This window comes from Stigmatopora argus, chromosome 10 (assembly GCF_051989625.1).
Source record: "Stigmatopora argus isolate UIUO_Sarg chromosome 10, RoL_Sarg_1.0, whole genome shotgun sequence".
Lineage (NCBI taxonomy): Eukaryota > Metazoa > Chordata > Actinopteri > Syngnathiformes > Syngnathidae > Stigmatopora > Stigmatopora argus.
The window spans coordinates 3807329-3823593 of NC_135396.1; the positions used below are offsets into that span (position 1 = coordinate 3807329).

At 39.6% G+C, this 16265-nt stretch overlaps 1 protein-coding gene across 2 annotated transcripts in view; it reads right to left on the reverse strand.

The window, feature by feature from the left end:
- robo2 (roundabout, axon guidance receptor, homolog 2 (Drosophila)) overlaps positions 1-16265 on the reverse strand; it is a 239797-nt gene that overhangs the window by 13469 nt on the left and 210063 nt on the right. For both annotated transcript variants that reach the window (XM_077610829.1, XM_077610828.1), the window contains exons 18-22: positions 15679-15705; positions 13562-13604; positions 6648-6775; positions 5128-5400; positions 3701-3826 (exon numbers count right to left, since the gene is read on the reverse strand). In XM_077610829.1, coding sequence (XP_077466955.1) covers positions 3701-3826; positions 5128-5400; positions 6648-6775; positions 13562-13604; positions 15679-15705 — 597 coding nt within the window. The remainder of the gene's footprint in view (positions 1-3700; positions 3827-5127; positions 5401-6647; positions 6776-13561; positions 13605-15678; positions 15706-16265) is intronic.

A 16265-nucleotide genomic window follows, 5' to 3' on the forward strand; every position in this document is an offset into this window, starting at 1 on the left:
TGAAAAGAATCCGATCTCCATAGAAACAGCAGCCAAGAGCCGTCGACAGACCTTGGTGCTCCACCCATCCCTCACCCGGCCTCGCTTTTGGTTCCACGGTGGGGGGAAGAAGAAAAAAAAAAAATCCCAGTCTCTGCCGCATCATCATAATGAATGGCTTGTGTGGAGTCGGTGTGGTCCTAATGCAATTCGCCCAGAGTCTATTACTACTTTCATTTCTTTTATTACACCAGAGAGCCACTAACCCCATCCATTTTCACCCGCATCCTTCCAAAAACTGATTCCCCTCCTGTCCCATCCGTCTTTGTACAGCTGCCGGCTGGGTCAGCACCATGTTTTATACAAGTTACCCCCTTTTTCCCTTCCTCTGTTAAAAACACACTTCAAAGACTAATTTGGTCCTGGTTCATGCATTATTACCCTTAAATGGCATCCAATGGAAATGAACGTTATGCTGCTCAGTGCTCATTTTCACATCATTTTAGGTGTATCAAATATATATTTTGGCAAAAAAGTAAGACACAAAAATACCTCAATATTGGCAGAGAAATGGTAACACGGCAAATATCGAAACTAAGAAAATTCAATAAAGAACAGAGCAATGAAAACAAAACCTTAAAAAAAAATTACAATATACATGTATGGAACTCGGAAGTTCGTCGAAAGACGTTTGGTCCCCGGACGTTTGGTCGAACGGACGTTTGGTCGACCGGACGTTTGGTCGACCGGACGTTTGGTCGAACGGACGTTTGGTCGCCGGGTTGTTACTGTTGAAACCAGCTCTCAAAATTATAATCATGAGAGAGAGTGAGTTTAATATCTAAATATCTAATATCAAAATATCAACAGTAAACTCTCTGTCATAAGCGAGCGAACCCGGCGACCAAACGTCCGTTCTACCAAACGTCCGGTCGACCAAACGTCCGGGGACCAAACGTCTTTCGAAGAAACGTCCGGGCACGACATGTTTATATTTGATATTATTGATGGCCGACGAGTGGTCAGCCTCATGGTTCTGGGGTCCTGGGTTCGATCCCAGTTCGATCCTCCTGTGTGGAGTTTGCATGTTCTCCCCGGGCTTGGGTGAGTTTTCTCCGGGTACTCCGGTTTCCTCACACATTCCAAAAAACATGAATGATAGGCTGATCTTGTTACATGGCCCTTAGCCTGGTGCTTTTTCTTGCCAATAAATTGAATTGAATTGATTGAATACTCAAAATCGCCCCTAGCTAGCCATCAATTCAGGGAGGGGCTCCAGCACCCCTGCGACCCTTGTGAGGATAAGAAGCTCAGAAAATGAATGAATGATTTGGAAAAAAAGACATGAGGAATAAAAGGCTTTGAATAATAATAAACCCGCTTTGACTCATTCAACTTTGAGGGCTTTCATTACGGTTTAATGTTTCAAAGTAGCGTTAAAGTTTAGGTTTGTATTTAGCATTTCAACCCTGACTTAGTACAGATTCAATCTTCAAAATCTGCCAATCTACTGCATCTCCCGAGCGACACGAGGCGTAACCAATAAACATCACCAGTAATACAAATGACTCTCTTTTACTTCTTGGAAAAGAAGACGGTGGTCTGGCACTACCGTTCCCCTCCAAATATGAAAAGTAGAGAGCTCAAGGGTTGCGGCCGGGCAGCGAGATGCGAATTACAGAAGCAGGCGGGCCATCTCCTCCGACGTACAAACCAAAAGGGGCCTCTCTGCTCTTACAGTGAGCCTTCTAAATATAGGCAGCACTCTGGGTATTTATACCCCAAGGTTTTGGGGCCCTCCCAACATACACAGTAAGTGCAGGATGTGCAGGCCCTGATTCCCGCTCTGTTTTCATTGGGTGCTGAGATGGGGAAGCCGCAGGGCACCGACTCGGAGCCACACATAATTCACCGGCGGTGACGGCCATCAAAATAACCATAAAGTATCTTGTATTTGATTTGGCTTGGTGGACAAAAAACTAAGAAAAGAGGAAGGTGGGATGAAAAAGAACAGTGGTGCTATGCTTATGAGAGCGATAAGTCAGCAAATATGTTGGAAATTAGCTTGGAAATTAGCGGGCCGTGCTGTTTGATTTGGTGGCTTCCGATCCGTACGTGGACCAAAATACCAGGTTCTCGTGGGAATTTGCTTGGAAATTGTACGGAACGTTAAACACTGTTATTTTCTAACATGGCGTAACGAATGTCGATAATGCATCTCCGTATGGAGGAAGATATGTTATTAAAAGGACATTCAAATTGGGATACTTTGCAACATGACTGTAGTCGAAGTGCATGAGTTTTTCCAAGATTTAAGCCATAATTATCAAACATAATTTCCCCATGAATTATAATGTTCATCGGATATGAATAATGCTAGGGACTGTTAATATATTTAAAAGTCCTATTTTGAATGAGTGTTTCAGGACTGGGTTCGGGTTTCATTGTCTACCTCACCTAAAAATATTATTTATTTACAAAGCAGTTCAGAGTCCAAAAAATGACATTGTAATTTGTAGTTTTATTTTAAAATTGGGGCTTCATGATAGTCTGTGTGTAAACTTTGGCTGGTATTGCAAGTCTAAGTTTTAATTTGAATCAGGACTGTCAAGATTATTTGAAGTTAGTTGAACTCTAAATTGTCCAAATCATGGTAATTTTTCCCCCCAAAATCTACTTATTTAAAAAAAAGATTTAAATAAAGGAAAACTAGAGTGAACATGCTTTTATTTATTTTAAATTAGAAAAGGAAAACATTGATGTATTTATTAGTCAGTATATTAATTACATGTATTCTAGTAATTAAACAAATGTAAATATGTAATTTTTCCAATAAAAACATCTACTTATTTGAAAAAATAAAAAAACAAATAAAGGAAAACTAGTGTGAATGTGCTTTTATTTTTTATTTTAAATGAGAAAAGGAAAACATTGATTTATTAACTAGTCAATATATTAATTGTATGTATTTTAGTAATTAAACAAATGTAAATATGTATTTTTCCAATAAAAAAATGTACTTATTTAAAAAAAAGATCTAAATAATGGAAAACTAGTGAACGTGCTTTTATTTCTTATTTTAAGTTAGAAAAGGAAAACATTGATTTATTTATTAGTCAGTATATTAATTGTATGTATTCTAGTAATTAAACAAATATAAATATGTTCGGTTTACTGTAGTCAAAATGTTAACCTTGTCGTTAGACAAAAATAGATATCCATAAAACAACTTTAACCTATGCATAGTTTTTTTGGTTTCCAGGTGAAGAGAAAAAAGTTCAATTGCTGTATTTTTATTTTTTATATTATATAATGCAGATTATCAGTGAAATTATGAAGCCCAGAGCAATTGAACTGTAAATAATGTGGGTCTATATTTACCCTGATGAGATTGCAAAAGCAATTGCTGATTTGTGGACTATCAAAAAATAGTTTGTGACAGTTCTAGTGGACAAGAATGACTTTTGGTCATGGCATTCATTTGAGAAAATGTAATCTTACAAGAGCTTGAAAGTGGTGTAGAGTGCGAGGCAGCGCAAAGCATCACTGGTGAGAGATGGTGTTAATCAAAAGCGCCATGGATGTCAGCTTTGTACATGCAAATTCCAAATCAATGAAGCAATTAGGAGAGCTGTCAATCATAAGGAACAGAACACTCGAGGGGAGCGGGGTTTGTTCCGGACGAGCGGGGGGGGGGAAAAAAAAAAAAGAAACAACCAACCTGAGAGACTGCCGCTTCGCTCTGAGCTGTTGTGAGAGCTGGTGGTGCTGAAATCTTGCGATTGGTTGTGTGGAATTCGATTAGACAGCCCGTCGGTCAGTCGGTAGTCGGGAATGAAAAGAAGGGCTACAAGTGGGGAGTGGGAGAGGACCACCAAAACAAAACAAAACAAAACAAAACAAAACAAAAAGGGAGAAGCAAAGCATCACAGTGGCGTCAGGTGAAGGGAAGCAAGAGCGCATGCAAAACACATGCAGTTAGAGCACAGGACCAGCAGGATCAGGACCACAAGGGGAAGGGGGGTATTTGACCTTTGACCTTGTTGTTGGTCAAATTGTGTTAATTTTTATGTAACCCGTGTTAATATTTATGTAACTCTTCCACTGCCATTGACACTGAAACAAGATCATTGGCTGACAGCCCTCCTCGTTCAATTGGATTGGACGTTTATGGCCATCAATGGCAGCCACTGAGTTAATCACAGTGATATGCTACAGGTCAGGTGTGTGGAAATTCATACACAATTAAAAAAAATCATTTTTGTGTATATCTTATATAAGTATTAATGACCTCGATTGATAACCATAATGTGCATTTACATTTTATGTTTTTTTTAGTTTGATTTATTTGTTTTCATTTAAGCAGGACTGACACAAATTGTTAAAATGGGCAAAAAATGTGTGTGTGTGTGTGTGTGTGTGTATGTTTGTGTGGGAGGGCGCGACATGGGGGGTTGAATCGATGTGCTAACAGATATATTGTTTAATTTTGATGACAGCCACCGCCAATTTTTTAAAATATTTTTAAATAAAGGGTTAAGAAATGTAATTGGAATTCACAAGGTGTATCAACTATATATTGGACCAATAGATAAGGTAATGGGGCTAAAAGGAATCTGGAGGGGCAATAAATTTCTCATTTTACACATTAAATTGGACATTGAACCATGAACAATGTAGTCATACTATAGAAAGAAATGTAAAAAGAGGGTCAAAAAGACAATTTATGTCTTCGTTTGCAGATGTATGAGGAAAAAGTGGAAACAATTGTCACATCCACGTGCGGATTTTACGGCAACCAAATCAAATCAATTTGTTTTTAGTCACTCAGCAAATGAGATCATACATATGCATTAGATTACATCTAAGGAATACTGATTTCACCATTTACAAGTAATTAATATGTTTACGTGTTTGAATGCGAGTCAAGCATAAGATAATTAGAAATCACCGAGGACCTAAAGCTCGTTTATTCATGCTTGGCGGAAATGGAAAATGATTCCTAAAAAAAAGAAGTAAATAAATCACCCTGTCTGTGCAATAAAAGGCGCTTATAAATGACTGCAAAACCTTGGAAAAAAGTTTACTGGCCGTGTTCAAACTATATTTTTTTAGAGAAGACTGCAATGGGTCAATTTTCCGACTTACTGTTGTTGCAGGTGTTCTTGTCGGGCAGCGAGTAGCCCAAGTTGGCCATCTCCTGCTTGGCCTGAAGCGAGGCTTTCCACTGAGCCTCGGGGAGATCCACGGCCAGCTCGTGGATGCTGCTCGTGTGAAGGATCTGAGTCGTGGCGTAAGGCGTGGCCTGCGACCCTTGACCCGGGCTGCTGTAGTTGCCTTTGGTCGTGAAATCGATGCTGCTGTAGATGGCTCCGTCCGAGAGCATGGTGCCTGTTTTGTCACCCTGGTTGCCGCTGATATCTGCAAACGTGGGGGAATATCGGCAAAGAGAAACACGGTGTCATTGAATTTTCCGTCATTTAGTAGCTACTTACAAGCAACCTTTCCGACAAAAGTGCATTAAAGACATCATTTTTCTGTCACTTTGGAGTCTTAAACCGCTAATTCCGACAACTTTACACTCAAAATAATGATTTGTTCGAAGAAAGCCAACGGCCATCACACCTTAGATTGGTCGCCCATCCATTTATTATAGCAACAAATCAGATTTGTCAACTACTCCACTACCCTTGATCCTTGAAGCTAAATTCCCTGCTGATCCATTGAGGAAATTCTTTGGAAAGTCCAATCTTTGTTTCTAACAGTTGACTAATGGCCATCACACCCTAGATTGGCTGCCCATCCATTTATTATTGCAAAAAATCAGATTTGTCAACTACTGCACTACCAACTAAGAAAAAAATGACCCTTGAAGCTAAATCCCCTGATGATCCATTGAAGAAATTCTTTGGAAAGTCCAATCTTAGTTACTAAAAGTCGACCAACAGCCATCACACCCTAGATTGGTCGCCCCATCCATTTATTATATCAACAAATCCGATTTGTCAACTACTGCACTACCAACTTAGAAAAAAATGACCCTTGATTCTTTGGAAAATCCAATCATAGTTTCTAAAAGTCGACCAACGACCATCGCACCTTAGATTGGTCGCCCGTCCATTTATTATATCAACATATCAGATTTGTCAACTACTACACTACCAACTAAGAAAAAAATGACCCTGGAAGCTAAATTCCCTGCTGATCCATTGAGGAAATTCTTTGGAAAGTCCAATCTTAGTTTCTAAAAGTCCTCCCTTTCCACATTTGTACGCATCAACACATCAGCGGCTCCGAGTCAGGGGGAGCCCGGGAAGTGGCAAACATCTCTTCGCCCTGCTTGCATGCCCAATCAAGGGGAGATGATGTAGAGCCGGAGCGGAAGCATCCGCGTCCGCGCCAGTCAAGCTGAGCCTGTCCTTCACGACTGGCTGCCCCACACCATCCTTTTCCCCACAGCACCCCCTCCTCCACCACTACTACAACCTCGCATCTGCAGCTCTGAGGTATAGTCCTGTGACAGCAACAGGATGAAATATTCTCCATTAGTCACCCCGGTGACAGTGGGGGGTGTACACTGCGTGTGTCCTATGTACTAGATATGCACAGGATGCACGTACTATGTCGACATCTGGGAGATAAAAGCACAGAAGAAATATCTCGCTCACCTCCTCGGCCAAAGTTGGTGAGGTCATTGGGTCCTCCGGAGCCGCTGTTGACAGGCAAGCTGGTGGCGGGCCAAGAGTCAGCCAACCAGGGGTACCCTGGGTCGCTGGCGTTGAGTAAGCCTGGTCGACTGGGTGGAAATCAAAGATGAGAAAGCGGGGATTAGTAAAGAAATATTACCAATTATTTATTAGCATTTCTTTAATAGATCTCATGTGGGCCGGACAGTTTGTTTTAGGACCAAAAAGTTAAGTTGCTGGAAATCTCGTAGTCAAAATGGATTGGACGTTTAGCGCTGAAATATTAGCATCCACTTCCAGTTTAAGTGAAATGGGCATCTATTGATGTCAGGGTCAGGCAATGTTTTAATTTTGCGTTTTGCATTTCAATTTACGATAATAAAGGTCACGTATTGTAAATGATTTGGCTCATTTCCTATTGATTTTGGTGGAGAAAAAAACGAATGTGACTGCGGATAGGAAAAATGAAATAAAAATAAAAGCATCTTGGTGGAAAAAAATGAATGTGACTGCGGATAGGAAAAAATAAAAGCATTTTTATTCTGTTTGTACAGTATGAATGGGGTAGAAAATGCCTTTAAGGAAGAATAAACCCCGCGGGCTGTCTGTTTGACATCCCCGCTCTAACCTATACCTCACATTTTTTTTATAACATGAGGTTTAAAGAATTAAGAACAAACGCATGGCAGCCAGCAGGATACAAGTATGAAATCCCCAACATGTAAGCGAACGGTCAGGTGGTGTCGTGAGATAAGACGTCGGCGAGCCTCTGAAGAGTGATGAGAAATACTACAAGGCTACGTTTTACCCTTCCACAAAGTCAGAAGTCCATTGGCCAGAAAAAAAATACAAAATAAATAAAAAACACTCTTATTCTCCTCAGGTTTACCCACTAAGACTTGGTCACACAAGAACACAGAATTTATATATTTACTTGAAGTTTAATTAAAAGCTTTATATTTTGCAGTGTGTTCTCCAAAAGCCTCTCAAAAAGAGGTCGAGAAAATTTTTATTTGACGAGGCGTCAAGCGCCCACCGTGACAAATGGGACCCAACGTGTGGGAGGCTGGTGAAAACAAGGAGCTGGGAAAAGTGGGGGTGGCAGGTCCATTGAACAGGTGTCTCGTGCCTCCTTATAGAGGACGCCAACCATAAAAGTCAGCCATTAAGAGTGCAACCAGTCACGGGTGACAGCACTGGGGCCATTAAGGCCATTATACTGTACGCTCACGTCTGTGGGCGACACAGGCAGGAGTTAATTGAGTTCACTTCTCTCTCAAACAAAATTCGGATGATGGCTGATAATTATGCTATCAATTTCTCAACTTGTTTCAGCTTCTACTCCTGAATCAGACTTTAATTTAAACCTAATCTGACAAAAGCATAACGGGAAAACCTTCAATTAGCTTACTTTTACTAATCCTGAAACCTACTTTAAAACCAATTTGCAATCCATAACATCATCTTAATCCCAATTTTAATTCCTGTAGCAGGAACCAACATTGAACTATTTTCAATAAAACCCATTGCTTTTTATTAACCTAGCCTTAAACAGGAAAACGGCTAAACCTAAATTCACGATAAACACAAACTAAGTAGCTTTAACCAAATCCAAACAATAACCTAATCCTGAACCCAGAACTCTTGATATATCATCCGTCAATTTCGTGTTGCTTCGGTTTATATCCAATTGTTTCCCCTATTCATCCAAAACTAACGAAAAGAAAAATATAATCTACATCTGACTGTACTCTGTACCATAACCCCTGCTGCTTTTCATCCTGTACAGCACAGGTGTCAAAGTGGCGGCCCGGGGGCCAAATCTGGCCCGCTGCATCATTTTGTGCGGCCCGAGAAAGTAAATCATGGGTGCCTAATTTCTGTTTTAGGATCAAATTAAAATGAAGAGTATAGATGTATATTAAATTACCTGATTTTCCCCCTTTTAAATCAATAATTGTAATGTTTTTAATTAAAAAAACATTTTGTAAAATCTAAAAATATATTAAAAAAGGCTAAAATAAACATTGTTTTAGATCTATAAAAAAACTGAATATTCAGGGCTTTTAATCCAGTTCTTTTAATCCATTTATAAGAAAAAAATCTAAATATTATATCTAAAATGGTCCGGCCCACATGAAACCGAATTGACGTTAATGCGGCCCGTGAACCAACCCGAGTCTGACACCCTTGCTGTACTGTGTTAGGTATCCTCTTGACTCAAAAATAAAAACCATTCGAAGTACAGATGCTCACATTGGCTAGGAAGGACAACAAAAAAACTATCCCAATTCAACCTGAAACTGCACTAGGCTTTGAATCCATCACAGCAAGCACACAAATCATCTCCTGGTGTCCTAACAACACAAAAGAATCGGCCAAAATGTCCATTCATTTTTCTTTACCTTGCACAGTCTACCTCAGACTTCAAGCGCAGGGATGTTTATACCCTGTAGGGCTGTGTTGCACAGGTGTAAAAACCTGCAGAGGGCCATTGCTTTGCAGTCTGGCTTCCCGGAGTGCCATTTTTGTTTCAGTTCCAGCTGAGCTGACGAACTGGTTGCGGAGGGCAATACAGCAGGTGGGCAGACGCCTCTAGCGCCAAGGTCGGGCGCTACAGGTTCTAATGAGAACAGAGACGGAGGAGTCCGGATCCACAGCAACCCTGGCGAGCTACGATGGATTGCTGAATGCCAAAGCGGGCCCGTGGGGGGGAGACGAGTCATTCAAATTGATGGCTGCGCCCCAGACACGTCCCCACCACCTACCGCTATCACTCTACCATGACCTCATCGACGAGTCGAGATTTTACGGATGGGGCCCAACAGGGTTTGGCGAAGCCTTCTGCGCAAAAGGCCACGCGAGATAATTAGTCTTACTTGTCCTTCTGTCTCCGCCCCTCCTCACAACATACCCGGTTTGAAAGACGAGCGGCTGACAGCTGAATGGCTGCGTCGTCCTTGCATCCGTCACACTACAGCACTCCCGCTCGGGATAATTAGAATAAGACTGATTTCTACTGGGGATATTTGTTATACCACACACACAGACACACATTGTGTGGAATGCGGAGGATGGGCGGTGATCATACATCGTAGAAAAAGTCGACACCTAACTTTTAATTCCCTCATACCTGTCAACCTCGACCAATTGCTGCCCTTATTAATGATTGCAATTCCCCTTATTAAGCGATTAAAAAACCTTACAAAATGCAACACGGCAGCTATTTGCTGCACACTTAAAAGTCTAAAATTTTCTCCAAAGTGGACGGGGTGCCCAATCAGTATTCAGTAAATACAAGATTCTGTGGATGACGCTGTATGACGTGCCGTCAGGGCCTTCAAGGCCTTCTCTGCTGGCCTAATAAATATCTGAATCACAGACTGATGTTAATTATATTTTGTCCATGAATACTTATTAAATAATTCCAAATTGTCTGTTAGCTTCCTTTCATTGCTTTCCCCCCTGGTTGCACCGCTTCCAGGTGTGTGTTTTCATATTGAAGCATTTAACCAATCAGATTTCAGCCATTATGTGTTACCAGGGTCAGAAATCTGCCTCAAGGCCTTCACAATCAGTTCTGCAGGCTCTGCTGCATTAAATAAGCGTCGATAAGACTGATGCTTTAACCAATCAGAATTCAATTTGGTGACACCAAGGCCTTCTCGCAGGCGTAGGGATACGTCATCGCTTTCACCAACTATGATTGGCTAGTGATAGATTAGCCAGAGCTACCAAACTGTATCTGGAGCGAGCTGCACAAGTAAATATATTGTTGTGTTGATTTAATAGCGGTTTTGTCAACCCGCAATGGCTGAAGGAGGAGAAGAAATTGATTTGTTTGCAGATTTACTGTCAAAGCCATTTTCAAGACGGACTTTTCAAGAACATCATTAAGAAAGGTCGGACAACTCCAAAGCAAGGTTGGATTGATTCCGATAGCTGAAGGCGTCACTAGAAAATTCACGGACCGCCACTGCAAGTGAAAAGGCGGCTACGAGTGACCGAGATGATCCAAAATGGGTAAAACGGTTTTACAAAAAAAAACGTACTTAAAAAAGATCCCGTACAAAAGTTGTTATATAGCGTACACAATTTGAGATCAAAAACTTATAAAATACAGGAAAAACGTATAAGTTGAAAGGTATGTCAGAGCAATAATTTGGGGGGGCTCAAACTGGGTAAATCAAAACTGGTTGTCACCCACTTCCGCTGATAAATGTGCCAAGCATGCTGATATTAAACAGAGGGAAAGTTCATTAATCAAAGGTTTACTGTCCCCGTTGGTGCCGTATGGAAGGAAGTCAGATTAAAAGCAGTGATGTGAGCAGGCGTGTGGATCAATTGAAATTCATTCTGCGAGCTATCATTCAGTGTTGAAAACCTGGAATTGCCATGGCAACACTGTCAACGCATAGCTCAGCTCGCTGGCTTTAGAAGTGAATCTTCTTTGTTGAAATATTGATCAGAGCTGAGATGGAAGTTATTACCATCTCTCGTGGAAAAAGAGAAGGGTGATGTTGGGGTTTAACAAAGTGATCAAATTGATCAATCTGAAGCCTAGCCATCGTCAGATAATCATTTATTCTGTGATCACTTGTCGATTGGGAATCTAGTAGAATAGCCGTGGCAATTTGACAGCAACCGATGAGAAAGCTGGAGAAAAAAAAGAGGATTCATTCTATTTTTATCTGATTAATAAGGGGGGTTATGGCTGTGCTAGCAAAATGCTGCACATTTTTATATCTGAGGACCAGATGGGGGAAGTTACAACATCTGGAATGTGACAAATGATTTCGTGAGCTCCTGAAGGCATCTTCTATGCTCCACTAACTTCAGATATGACAAGAACATGGCTTGCATTTTCTTTGCAGGGTGCAAAATCAAAACTACTTGAGTAAGGAGAAACATGGAGAAATCCATCCATATTCAATTCACCATTCAGTTGAATAAGAACCTAAAAATTTAGACTAAGGGTGAATGTATATTTGCATTTATAGCATATTATTCTATTAGATTGATAATTGGATTGATTTGTCTATTATGTGCAGTGTTCCTTTACTGTGACGCTCTCATGAATCTTTTAATGATTCATAAAGAAACTTGACAAGTGTATAAAGGATGGTACTTTTAATATATTTTAACAACCATATGTATACATGTACATCTATGAGTATGTATGTACGTATATGTATATTTATATATATGCATGTATATGTCTATGTATGTGTATGTATATCTATATATATTTCAGCAACACGCTTTTTAATTTATTAACTTATTTATCACCTATTTATTCATGTCTAAAATGTCTTTGGCTGTGTCTGTATTCTCACCCTCTTGCCACTGTGACAGTGAAATTTCCCGAATAAGTTATAGTTATCTAATCTAATCTAATCATACAGTTTTTCAAACCTGTATTTCTTTACATAATACATTCAAACATTGCAGAAATAATTTATACTTTAATGTATTAACTATATCCTATTTTTAGCGCCTAGAGAAAATGTATTTTTCCAATACAAAGGATTTTAATATGTCCAGTTATTATGGAAAAACTATTTTTGGCCAAACACACTTTTCACTATGAGAGCAATTATTTTGACACCTACAAATCTATACATTTTATTGTCTGCACAATTGGTCCGACTTCCAAAATCATGCATTTTTTTTCCTATAGGAAAGTTTCTCTGAGTTTGTACATTAATGGATCTAAAAATAATCTGCAGATGAACCAGTAAATGTGGCCAACTTGTTGGAACTCTCCTAAATAAGCACCCAGGTAACTGATGTCCTCAAGATGCTCTCTGCAGACCTTTCACTAACACTCACCCGAACGTAGTGGTCCGCACTTGGGGTGTGAAGGCACATGCACGCACGCGCACTCACCGCGCACACCTTTCCCCCGGGTAATTATTTTTACATTATTACACATGCTCAGATCCCGGCCGCCCACGCGAGGTGACAGGCAAATTTATCACTCGGGAGGGCTCCTGGCTTTGCCCGCAAAGATAAATGACAAAATAAAGGCCCTCTCTGCTTAAATTGTTTCGCTTAATTCCGCCGAGGAGATTGATGAGTTCATCTGGCCATGCATGAACACCGGAGATGCGGACGGAATGTATATTTTAGGCTTTTGGTATAATGTGAGGATCTTTTTTTCGCAGGCAAACTGCTGCAGGGTTTTGACGTGAACTGTATGTTGCGGATATTTTGCATTACAATGTGAAGTGCATGTAGGTTGACAAATGAATGAATGGAGAAATGACTGCACAACTTTGTTTTTTGTGACCCAATACAAACCAACATTGACGAAATGGTGATTTCAATTTAAACAAAAAAAAGTTGATATATTTCTGTACATACTTAGTGACTTGGTATCGCTGGGTGTAATTATCCCATAATAGAATGTGGACACGTGGCTTTAGTCCACTGCGGCTTATATAAAGTACAGTTTGTTGTGGGGAATTGGGTGCGTCTTATAGTCCGGCCAATTGTCTATGAAATTTTATTACTTGTGTATGTAAATTGGATTATCTAGTCATATATGTACGTATATACATATATACATATGTATATACATATATACATACATATATATGTATATACATATATACATACATATATATACACATATATATATATATACATATATTTATATATACATATATATATACGTACATATATACACGCACATATATATATAGTAGTGATCAAAGTGAATGTACTTTTTCATTTTGTAACTAGACTAAATTGGTGTTATTACCCCATGTACACGGTATGATATGTATTCATTATTTCTATAATCTAGATGTGGGGTGATTATCAATTTTCAAGTTTCTTTCATGTTTTAAATATTCACTCATTTGGATTATGTTTTTATTTTTTTTACTCACCTTCCGTTGCTCATCAAGCCGCCATCGACCCTCTGGAATGTCACTGCAGTGGGCAAAAAGGAGAGAGAAAAGAGGGCGTATATTAAATATCACTGCCTTTAGTCAAAATATATTTAAAAAAAAACAAAGACAATATTGTCCACGGCATATTACATGTTGGAGACAGTGTCTTGCTCAAGGACATGACAAGCACAACTCATTTTGTCCTTTTTTTTTTTTTGCTAGGAGCTTATTATCATCAGGTTTATGATTAAATCGAAAGGAAATTATTAAAAAAGGCAGCGGGATCATTAATCAAACTGTCTGAATTTGCAACACTGCAGAGATAACAAGCTTCAGCTAAAGATTCCAAATGAGATGTTTGCACTGAACGTTAGTTGTTTCCTGATGACAAACAATGACATGCTTTAAATTAAAACCTCAACTCACTTAAAATCCGAATCCAGCATTGAAATCAAAACTAAAAGCTCCAACTAAATTTCAAATCCTTCAACCTGCAGGAGAATTGTCTTAATAGGGACCACCTAGTGATGATAAAAAGTGTCTATGGCACATCTTTGATCTCTTTAAGGGCCAAAGGCGACGGAACATTTTGAGGCAAATCATCAAGTCATCTCCCAAAAAAGTAAATCATCTTCTGATGTTTGTCATTTGCTCTCACTTGTTCAACATTCACAGATGAGACAGTACGTGTGCTGTAAATTCCTTCACAGAAGGCTTTCTACATGGATCAAGGGGATGTCGCAACAAGTTCAAGCCGGCGTGAGAACCCTGGGGGGACGTGGAAGGAGGTGAGGGGTATTTTGATAGGGCAAGGGCGGGAAGGGAAACTCCGACATAAGCCTTCAGTAGTACCTGTCATCACTTGGTTGAAATTCATTCCATCAAAGCCACATCTTATCCTTAACATTTCTACAAGCCTTTGTTTTTAAATGCTTTGCCTTTAAAAAAAAGTTAAATTAACCTGAATACCTTTGAAACCTTAGTTTGAAACATTGCCCTAACTTGAAAACCTACTTTTAAGTTTAAGCCAAGGCAAAACCAATAATTCCCCCCCAAAAACTCCTGCATAGAAAGCCTCTATAAACCATCTACCTATTTTTTCTAACCTTGCCTGTCTCAAAACTACTATTTTGAAGTCTTAGTCTCTTGAAACCCTAATTTGCAACCTTAACCTTTGTTTAAAAATGTTCCTCAGTTTCAACGTGCCTGCAAAGCAAAGTCCCTTAAACGGATAACTGCAATCCAAAAGCACTTTCGAGCGACTTGACGTCGGCATCGTCTGCCGCAGTTTCTGATAAGTACCTCATCCCTCTATGAATGCAGATGAATCTTTTTTAATCAGTGCTAAAGGCAGACAGGACATCATCGCTGTATGAAAAAAAAATGCCATCAAATCTTCTCATCTACTGATTTACCTTCTCTCAAGATGACAGCTTTAGGAGGCCATAACAGGACACTCGCAATACATCAAGTTGTTGTCAATACCGGGAAGAGCAGAGCCACTCTTCGGACTAATCTTGTAAAAATCATCTCGCTAATCTTTCCACGATGTTTGACCTTGTTCTATTCTAAGCATCACGTTTAGGAGAAATTTAGAATTTTACATGATTGCATAAGCAGATTGACCGCTAAAATGTTTATCGTCATTTCTTAATGTATATTTTTGGCCATAAAAACAAAAATTATAAATTCCTTTCAAATTACTATGAAACTTTGCACATGGATACTAATGATATCCAGGCTTTAATGGACAAGAAATTATGAAAATCATCTTTGGATGCGACAGTGCGAAGAGTGAGTGATTGTGGTCAGATATTCACAAAACAGTGCAAGGATAAAAATAAAAACAGAAATAAAATCATAATTACATGAATTGTAATTGCTAAATTAAAGCAACAACATGGCAGAACACATTGAAAAATTATGTTGGGCTGGATTGAAAAATGAAGCCGATTTTACGTAGCCCCCAGGCCCTACATTGCCCACCCCGTTTCATGTTCCTCATCGGATTAGCGTTAGCTGTGAGCATTAGTCTTGCGTATTTAATAAGCAGGCAGAAGGAGAGCTCGGGTTGAGGGGTGTGGGGGTGAAAAGACGGGACAAATGAACAGTACCTGCAGGGGTGAAGGTGAAGGACTGAACTGCAAAACAAGAAGACAGAGAGGTTGGGTGTTAAAAGCCTGCAGCCAAAGCAGATGCTGCTTTGGGGGGAGGTGGGTGTGGCTGCTGTGGTGACGGTGGAATAGGTGGTGGGTTAAAAACCTAACGTTAGCTTCCTACACTAACCCAGGCTTGAAAGTGCAAATAAAACGTCAGCTTGTGTTTGAACTCATTGTTCTGGCTTGAAGCCCTAACTCCGATCCCTCACAATTTTTGATACCATAATTACCATACGAATAATAAACATGAAACTGAATTTGAAAGAATAAGCAGACCTTGAAAACCAGGCCTCAACTTTTTTTCGTGAAAACCAATGTCAAAACCGAATGTATAACCTTTGAAACTCCGACTAAAACCTAAAACAAATTTTGATACGATAGCTTCTTCCCAAAGCCCAGCATTTAAACACTATCATTTAACTCGCAAGAAATGGTAACCAAGTCAAAAAAAAGGGAAATGACTACATTCGTGTAATTAAAAAAGGTGCTAATGTAATTTTACACATGGGAAACAAATTTGGCACTCAAATCTTGCTGTATTT